The sequence below is a fragment of the Octopus bimaculoides genome, chromosome 10, assembly GCF_001194135.2.
Source record: "Octopus bimaculoides isolate UCB-OBI-ISO-001 chromosome 10, ASM119413v2, whole genome shotgun sequence".
NCBI classification, from domain to species: Eukaryota; Metazoa; Mollusca; class Cephalopoda; order Octopoda; family Octopodidae; genus Octopus; species Octopus bimaculoides.
This window is the reverse complement of record NC_068990.1, coordinates 88,794,316-88,804,279: the sequence shown is the minus strand read 5'-3', so window position 1 is coordinate 88,804,279 and position 9,964 is coordinate 88,794,316. Positions and strand designations below refer to the sequence as shown.

Genomic DNA, 9,964 nt, shown 5'->3' with positions numbered 1-9,964 from the left:
CATACACACTTCACGTCTGGCTGTACAGCCTTTTTGTTTGTTTATTTCACCGTTTCGTTTTCCTGTCTTGTTTTCCGTCCGCCACTACCCTCCACGAAAACAATTTAATTTGTGTTTGTGGGAAGAACCATTTTAACGATGCGTACTGCCTTAATTCTTCGAAACATCGGAGTTTTAATGGTGGCAGCTGATGAAAGGGATGTTTCTATGTGGCCTGCTTGTTTGTTGCACCTTGTTTACCATTTTGTCCTTGTTCTTTTGCCACGTCATGTATCCAGTTATGTATCTATATGTACATGTAGATGAACATATATACATACATGTACATATATATGCATATACTCATATATTGTTTATATATATATATACACACACACATTTAACCCATTGTATGTCCATTTTTCCATAGTTGCAAGCAATTTATTTTTTTTTATTTTAAATTTTATTTTACTTACTATTTCAAATCCTTTCATTTTATCTTACTTTATTTAATATATTTCATTTTATTTTATTTCAGTCTTAACCATACACAAATGCATAAAAAGTTTTTTTTTTTTTGTTTGTTTTTGCCTAAATCTTATAATCCATTCTAGAAAAGTTGAATGATGAAAAAATATGGTGATAACTTGGATCTACTGATGGTGTTTGCTCCTGTATTAAACACACATTAAACATGCATTAAACTTGCAAAAGCTGAGGAAGTGCAGTGAGCATTGAATCACCATTCAGAAACTTACAATTCTGAATGCGAGTGTTTCATATCCATGACATTTAGTATGTATTGTACATACATGCAAATACATACAAACACACATTGACACATGCAACAATTAAAACGAAAATACTCGACTGACCTGGGTTAATGATGTAAGTATCCCAACCCTCTTTGTTAGGCTGAAGGTTTTGAGTCAAGTGAGTCGCATTACTTTGATCACAGGATTTTGTTCTGTCATTGTACTCATAAGATTTACATCCTGGATTTTGATGACAAACACGATGACATTCCTTTAACTCTATATTTTTCAGCCGGCCAAAAGTATCCTGCCCTGGTATGGAAGTTCTTTTAAATATAAGAAGCTCATCATCAGCTAGAGAAAATAGAAAAAGAAAACAAGAAATTTATCTTATACTTTCACACATACATATTAAATATTATATAGCATCTGGTGCATAATTTGTTTTAAATGAACAATTTATTACAAATAATTGATCCACAAAATGACAGCTCAGAATAAATAAAAAGAAATCCTCCAAAGCAGGATATTCCACTCTGAATATTAAAGGGGGAACTCCATACAAAAAGAAGACATGGATTACTTTGACATCTCCAAGACATCTCAGCTTCTTCCCTCATTCTTAGTAAAGCATATTTAGTATAAACCTTTAGCAAAATATAGAATTGAACCTAAAATCCTCGGTTGCTTGGTGCAAGACATGTAAAGATCATGTTCACGTCACTCACTCAGTCTGTCTTGATTATCAGCTGGCAGTGATATCATGCCATATTGTGAACATCATCTCAAATGTCCTTGAGGTTCCCATACTTTTCTCAGCATTAAACCTGCATCAAAAATAACAGCAGAGGTTTGAGAGAGAGCTACTTTCTGTTATTTTCTATATCAGATTATGAAGGACAGCAACAAAAGGGGAGATTCTGTGCTTAAGCCATGCCACCTAGCAGTATTCCATCTCATTACATTCTAACTTCAAACTCTGCCAGGGTTGACTTTGCTTTTCATTCTCCTGGTGTAGATACAAGAACAGTCAAGAACTTGGATTGATGGTTTGTCACCTCCAAACTGCTTGTATTGTGCCAAAATTTGAAATCATATCTGGTGCTGCTGCTGTTACTGCTACTACTTCCACTGCTGCTGCTGCTGCTATTCAGGTTTAAGAAAACAAGTTTCCTTCCTTAGATAAAAAAAATGAAAACATGCATAAAATGTTCAAAGTAAACAAATGCTGTATGAGAATGTCTTAATAGTATTCACAGTTACTAATATTGTTTATATCAGGAATGTGCTTATGCCTGTCCTTATAGGTAAACCAGTCAATGTCTTTATAAAAATGGTTGTCTATATATTTTAAAGTACAGATGGAATCACGAATTTCAGAAATTATGGAAAAGTGTATTCTAGTGATAAAATGCAAAGAATAATTACATTTTATTCGTTGGTAGTAATCTCTGCTTTTCGTTGTTTTGATTTTCTTAGAGGTAGCTGTATTTTCTTTTGAAAAGTAGCATTTTCCACTTTGCTTATTTATTTCGAATGATAAACAAGTTTTGTCAGACAAACACTGTTTTGCGCAGTCATTTGCTGTTACATTTTTCTTGTCTGCCAATGTTTTCCCAGGTACATCCAGAATTGCATCTTGTATTTTCACAAAATGAATCTGAGAAGCTAGAATAAAAGTAAAATTTAGGCCATTGAGAACAACAATAATAATTTTTAACATAGAATATAGGTGAAATCTTTGAGGTCAGAATTGGTCACTTAATTTGGCCCCCCCACACTTAACTGGCATTTCATTTTATTGACTCAGTGAAGGATTTGAACTAAGAAGTTCAAGAAATAGAAAAACATTCTGTCTGATGCTTAAAAGATTTCATCTTTAACCCGAAGAATAATTATAATTATTGTTGATAGCAACAATATTTATAATATCTTCTAACTTGAGCATATTCTGTGGTGGGAGTACATATAAGATTCCCTTTTGGTCACTCCCCCATCTGAATTTTAAAACTTCACATATAAAGAAGGTAAGAATGGAAAGGAAGATTGACCTGAAGGGAAATGATTGAAAGTGAGGTGAATGTGGCAAGAGTGGATGGGGAACACAGTGCATAAACCTGTAGGTCAGGGCACAAGAAGTGGCGAGAACACTCATCCAAGGAGTTCATGGGGATCTTCGATGGAGGGTTTCTTCAGTTGGCCTGAAACAGAAATCCTTCGGCATCCTCATCTTTATTTTCAATGTATACACGTGTGCTAATTAGAGAATTGAATGCATTACAGAATGTATTCAGGCTCTATTGGTTATCAGTTTAGATTAAGCCAAGGTCAACTTTGCTTTCATACTTGTTGGGGATAATATTGTAAACTACCAGTCAAATAGTAGGATTCATGGTATCTATTAAACAACTCTCATAAAAATTTTGGCTTTGAGCACAAAACAGGAAGCATTACTATTATTAGCATTATGGTAATTAAGATTGGTGGGTTGGAGGATAACGAGAGAACCAGAAGCCTATTTCAGAGGATCGTCAAGTTTTAGTAAAGAAGGACTCAAGGTATTATATTGTATGGAGTTTTGGATGATGACAAATTATGGGTGAGAAAAGTCACATTAGAAATTAAAAGAGAAAAATGACCTAGATGAGCCAAGGTATAGTTGTGGATGTAATAAGTTCACTAAACAATGTGGTATTGGGTGGGATTTTGGTTGCATAGTTAAAACTTCACAACAAAGCCTTGTCAATAAAATAGGAACTATGTGGAAGCCTTCTTGAAAGAATTTGTCCACACTTCCTGTTTCTTTGTGTGGCATACATAAGTCATTTGCTAAATTAATACCTTACTTAGCCCCCAGATAGTTTTAATGTAGCCCACTGTATTGCAAGCATCTGAAGTGGTTTCTAGACAGACGATATCATCTTCTCTCCTCCACAAACCACACATTCAGTGGAAATTGTCAGCTGGTTTTCCACTGACTAAGACATTTAACACAAATATAAAACAAAATTATCTAGACATTAGCAAAAAGAGAGAACCTATTTATGTTACCTTTACAAGAGGGTATTATTGGATCCCATTTATTATTGTCTTTACATGTTGCTTTGAATTTTTCTCCCCCTGGACAAATATAGGTTACTTCAGATTTATAGGTGATGGTTTTATAGAACTTCTTAGCATTGATAACACTTTTTGGTGATCCACAGTTAACTTGCGTAAAAGCTAGAAATGATAATAGAAACTGATATCAATGATGAGCATATATTAAGAGGAGGGTGAGAACAAGGAGATAATTACAAATTTAGAACAAAATACATTTAATGAAATACACTGAAGGAAATTGAGAATAGATATAAATACATACATACATACATACATATATATATATATGTATATATATACTAGCTGGGAAAGTGGGGCTTATCTGTTGGTTCTGTTCTCGTAATTGTTTTGCTAATCCAGTAACAACAATACAAAGTATGTAGCCCTTAAAATGGTTTTTGTGCATTCATTGAGAATACCGAACTGTCTTACACAGGATCTTGTTTTTAGGAATTCTCAATAAGTTATGAAGTTAATTAACATGAAGTTAATTACCCGATAGTAAGAATTCAAATAAGGTAACCCTGAAAAGAGCTTTAATACATTCCCAGAGTATATAGAACTTAGGAGGAAATACTAATAAGGTATGTATACTAAAATTGTGAAGCATGTTACGTAATAATAGGCTAATCAGATTTGAGATTTGGTTTACAAGATTGTTGTCACCCTACTTCAACATTACCAGTCATTCCATCACTCACTTATTAGTGTAAGGCATCGTGGATCCATGTTCTCAAGGAAACAAAGAATAATGTTATATATTTGAACTCAGCACCATGTCACTGACAGATTTAATGAATGTTTTCCCGCCTACTCCTACACCTCCACTCAATTCCTTAAGCTCTTTCTTACCCATCAACTCTTCTTTTACCTTCATCTCATTCTTGACTTTGCTTTACCTCATTCTATTACATTTTCCTTCTTCTTCCTCACACCTTTTCTTCTACCACTTCTTCTTTACATATAAAGCTCACATGGTCCTGTGTTCCGTATCAGTCACAGTCGATTTTTATTTTAAGTTAGAGAGTGTAAGACTCTGCTGCCTCTCATTAATTTCTCTCCTTTCAACTTTTCCTCTGAAGAAGGACTCTGTCCAAAACATATCTTCTACTCTTAAAAACAAGTTCACTGTACTCATTTAAAAGAATTTTTATTACACACACACACATGTATATATGTATACTATACAAACATATATGTAAATGTAAATGCATAGAGAAATAACATAATAAGTAAAATAGAAACACTACTGACTTGGGTTAAGCACGAATATATCCCAACTTCCATCGTTGGGCTGAAGTTTATCAGTCAACTGAGTTACATTGCTCAGATCACATAACTTTGCTTCTTCATTGTACTGAAAAGAATTACATCCTGGATATTCCTGGCAAGTTTTGTTGCACTCCTTTAAGGTTTTATTCTTAACCCGTCCCAAAGTATCCGCCTTCTGTAGGTTAACTTTTTTAACTGTAACTGGCTCCCCAGTGGCTGAATAAAAACAATAAGCAAGAATTACATTTTATTAACATCCATCCCAATCCAAACACTCACACAAGTACACACACACACACACATTTATTAAATATTGTAAAGCATATGATTCATAATTTTGTAAATGGAAAATTTATTATAAACCACTAATTCACAAAATGATGCTGTAATCAGAATTTATGTGAGTTGTAGAACATCTTCAGACATTCAAAAAATTATCTCAGTACTTAAGTTGCAGACAAAACATTTGTATATCTCTTCTCTAATGGTCTTCTTTTTTAGGATCAGTATACCCATAAAATGTAAAGTGTTATTATGGTCATTCAATCTAAAAAAAAAGCACACTATCAGAAGGATGTACAAATGGATTATCTACTACCAAAACACTCAAGCAACATTTTGATGTACTAGAATCCACATTAATTCTGAGAAGGGTGGGTGTCTTATGCTGAAAAATAATTTTCTAGATGGACAGTTTTTTTTTTTCATAATATATTGTACATTTATAAAACAATGCACCAAGTGATTTTCTTATATTTTATTAAAAATTTTAACTGCATGGATTTTTACATAATTATCTAATATTTAAAAAATAACTATGACATAATAGCAACAACAATAACAACAATGGTAGCAGTAGCAGTAACAACAACAACAATAATAAACTCTAATTCAGTCAAGTGAGATGTTGAAACAGTTATAAAACAACTTGAGCAGGAACAAACCTATACACACCTAGGAATAAATGAAGGTTCTGGTATTCAGCATGCAAGCATGAAAAATGAAAGAGAAGATCAGGAAGGAGTGTTATAGCAGAGTCTGAGGACTTCTGAAACCTGAGATAAATGCATGTAACAAGGTGTTTACCATAAATTAAGTTGTTACTTCTAGCTTCATGCTATGTCTGACACCATTTCCACACAGCTTTGCTGCAATTTTCTTGTTTTGTATATCAGATTATGTGAGAACAGTGCTTTAACAGCACTAAGCCATGTCAACATAAACATATGAAGAGAAAGCTGAAGTTACCACCACTACCACAGCCACTGCCATCTTTACTGTTACTGTTGCTGCTGCCACCACCATCACCAACATCCAGGATTAAGAAATTCAACAAGAGCTTCCTTTCTTACATAAAAAGACAATTGAAAGCATGCATATAGTGTTCAAGGTGAAAAAACCCTAACAGTACTTACACTACCTAACATTGCACTTTTTATCAGGAATATGGCTACGTCTGTCCTCAAAGGACAGACGTAGCCATATTCCTTTACAGAAATGGTTTCTATATACTATGAAGTACAAATGAAATCAGAAATTTCAGAAAAAGACAAAAAGAAAATTCCTATAAAAACAAAGAATGATTACATTTTACTCGTTGGTAGTAATCTCTGTCTTTGTCTAACTTCATTTTCTTGGAAGAAGCTGCAGTTTGCTTTGATAAGTAACATTTTCCACCTTTTTTACTTATTTCAAATGATAAACACTTTTCGTCAGACAAACATTTTTCTGCACAGTCATCTTCTGTTATATTTTTACCACTTAATATTATTTTTCCAACTACATCCAGAACTGCATTTTTTATTTTCATAAAATGGATCTTAATATCTAGAGAAAAAATAAAATTGAGACTAATGAATATTAACAACAACAATAAGAATAATATTTTCTAACATAAACAAGAGCCAAAATTTTGACGTAGAAGTTGGTTCATTAAATCGGCCACTACACTTGATTGGGATTGTATTTTATTATTCCTGAGAGTGCACAGTTGACATCAGCAGAATTTGAAGAAAGAAGTTAAAGAGGCAGAAAAAATAGCAGAACACATTTTGTCTGATGCTCTGTTGATTCTCTCAATACATCACCCTTAACAATAAGAATAATTATAATTATTGTTGATAGCAACAGTATTAATGATAACGATTCCTAACTTAAACACAAGGCCACATATTTTACAGTGAGGATACATGAAAGTAAATGAAGCCTAGTACTTGACTTAATCCATCATCCATTTGAGGAGGTCTCTGGCTTCCTCTCTCCCTCCCACCAGCCTCAAATGCTGTAGAAAAATTGTCATGGAGTCAGTCATTTTTCTTCAACAAATACATTTAACACAAAAATTAAACAAAAGTACTTAGAGACAACAAGAAAGCAAACTATTTGCATTACCTTTACAAGCAGAAGCTACTGGAGTCCATTTGTTGTCCTTTTCACATGTTGACTTTAGTTTTTCTCCCTTTGGGCAAGTATAGGTCACTTCAGATTTATAGGTGGTGGTAGTGTAGGACTTCAATGCACTAGCAACATCTTTTGGATTTCCACAGTTAATGTGTGCATAAGCTGGAGTTGAAAACAGAAATTGATTTTGATTATGAGTACATGTCAGGAGGAGGATAAGAATTAGAAGATAACAGCAAATTTAGAATAAAAAATATTTAGTGAAACAAACTGAAGAAATCTGCACTTAGACATAAATATATATAAATATATACATATATGTATATTTACATATACATATTTATATATGTGTGTATATACATATTTGTGTGCGTGTATCTACATATTTATAGAAATATAAACTTAAAGATACACATACACAAATACATGTGAATGAATGAGGACAGCTGTGTGAAAAAGTGTCACACCCTGGCAGTTGAGGTGGAAGAGGTAGACCCAGGAAAACCTGGATGAGGTGGTGAAGCATGACCTTCGAACATTGGGCCTTACCGAGGCAATGACTAGTGACTGAGATCTTTGGAGATATGCAGTGCTTGAGAAGACCCAACAAGCCAAGTGAGACCATGGCTCATGGCCTATGCCAGTGGGTGTAACCAGCCCACTTATGAATACCCCTCATTCATTGGACAATAAACTTTGCTTGTGAAGACCTATTGAGGCAAGTGAAATCAAAATCAAAATTGCTGACGTAGCCGATGACAGTACCGCCTGATTAGCACTCATACCAATGGAATGTTAAAACACATCCAAGCGTGATCATTGCCAGGGCCATGGAGTGGCCCCCATACCAGTGGCATGTGAAAAGCACCATTTGAGTATGATCGTTGCCAGAGTCATCCTACCAGCACATGTGCTGGTGGCATGTGAAAAATGAAAGACAGAAAAATGAAAGACAGAGACAAGAAGAGAGAAGCTATTTATGTTACCTTTACAAACAGATGCTACAGGAGTCCATTTGTTGTCCTTTTCACATACTGAATTTAATTTTTCTCCTTCTGGGCAAGTATAGTTCACTTCAGATTTATAGGTGGTGGAATTGTAGGACTTCACTGAACCAGTAACATCATTTGGAGGTCCGCAGTTAATTTCTAAGTAATCTGGAATTGATAAGAGAAAATAGTATCAATGGTGAGTGCAGATTAGGAGGAGGGTGAGAATGAGGCAGTAATGATAATGTTACAAATAAAAGACAATGAGTGAATCAACTTGAAAAAGGCCTGGATGCTTTTTACATGACACCAGCACTGGCAGGGTTATCAAGTAAGTCAATATAAAATTCATGGAGAGTTAGAGCTTCGAATGAACAAACGACGATAGAGTAGACATACAGAGTAAACAATCAATGAAGACAAACGTTAAGGGCTGTTAGGCCAAGACGAATTGTAATGGGTAATGTCTTGGACAGTGTAAATGAAATACATTTAGAACATCATTTTTGCTGGAATGGATGGGTCTTCTCAAGCAGTCTACTGTCACACACACAAACAAATAATATATATTTCATGCACAACACTTCAGGAATTTCAAAGCACTGTAATATGATTCATCATAGCCAATGCTTTCCAATATAAAGGTGTGCTACACACACATGTACACATGGCAATATACACAGTAAATAAGACGGAAACACTCTACTAACCTAGATTAAGGAAGTAAGTATCCCAAATTCCCTTGCTGATTTTAAGTTCATGTGTCAAGTGAGTCGCCTTTGTCAACTTACACATCTTATCTTTCTCATTGTACTGATAAGAGTTACATTCTGGATATCGCTGGCAACTTTCATTACACTTCTTTAAATCCATTTTCTTATGTAGTCCTAAAATATCCTTGCCTGGTATGCTAACTTCTTTGAGCGTAATTTGCTTATCATCGGCTGGGAAAAAAAGAAAACAAGAAGTATATTTTACATACACACACAAACACACACATATATATAAAACATTATAAAGTATGTGGTGCATAATTTAGTAAATGACCTGTTTGTTATATACAAAAAACTGATCCACAAAATGACACCTTAATCAGAATTCATGTAAGTTGCAGAACATCTTCAGACTTATTTGAAAGATAACTCCGTCAATGGCTTTACAGAAATGGTTGTCTATACATTATGAAATACAAATGGAATTGCAAATTTCAGAAATAATTGAAAAGAGAATTCTAGTAATAAAATGCAAAGAATAATTACGTTTTATTCGTTGGTAGTAATCTCTGTCTTTGGCTGACTTTAATTTCTCGGAGGTAGCTGCAGTTTCCTTTGATAAGTAACATTTTCCACTTTTTGTCATTTCAAATGATAAACAATTTTTATGAGACAAACATTTTTCTATACAGGTTTCTGTTGTTACTTTCTTATTTTTCAACAATTTTTTCCCCATCACATCAAGAACGGCATC

At 34.0% G+C, this 9,964-nt stretch overlaps 1 protein-coding gene across 1 annotated transcript in view; it reads right to left on the bottom strand.

Annotated features, from left to right (window-relative positions):
- The window catches only part of LOC106869402 (uncharacterized), a 21,604-nt gene extending 11,646 nt beyond the window's left edge, over positions 1-9,958 (bottom strand). Inside the window, exons 1-9 of the mRNA XM_014915125.2 lie at positions 9,757-9,958; positions 9,208-9,441; positions 8,495-8,665; positions 7,500-7,670; positions 6,696-6,935; positions 5,091-5,324; positions 3,786-3,956; positions 2,163-2,402; positions 855-1,088 (exon numbers count right to left, since the gene is read on the bottom strand). Of these exons, the coding sequence (XP_014770611.2) occupies positions 855-1,088; positions 2,163-2,402; positions 3,786-3,956; positions 5,091-5,324; positions 6,696-6,935; positions 7,500-7,670; positions 8,495-8,665; positions 9,208-9,441; positions 9,757-9,946 (1,885 nt within the window). The 5' untranslated portion in view covers positions 9,947-9,958. The remainder of the gene's footprint in view (positions 1-854; positions 1,089-2,162; positions 2,403-3,785; positions 3,957-5,090; positions 5,325-6,695; positions 6,936-7,499; positions 7,671-8,494; positions 8,666-9,207; positions 9,442-9,756) is intronic.
- Between the last annotated feature and the right edge of the window lie 6 nt (positions 9,959-9,964).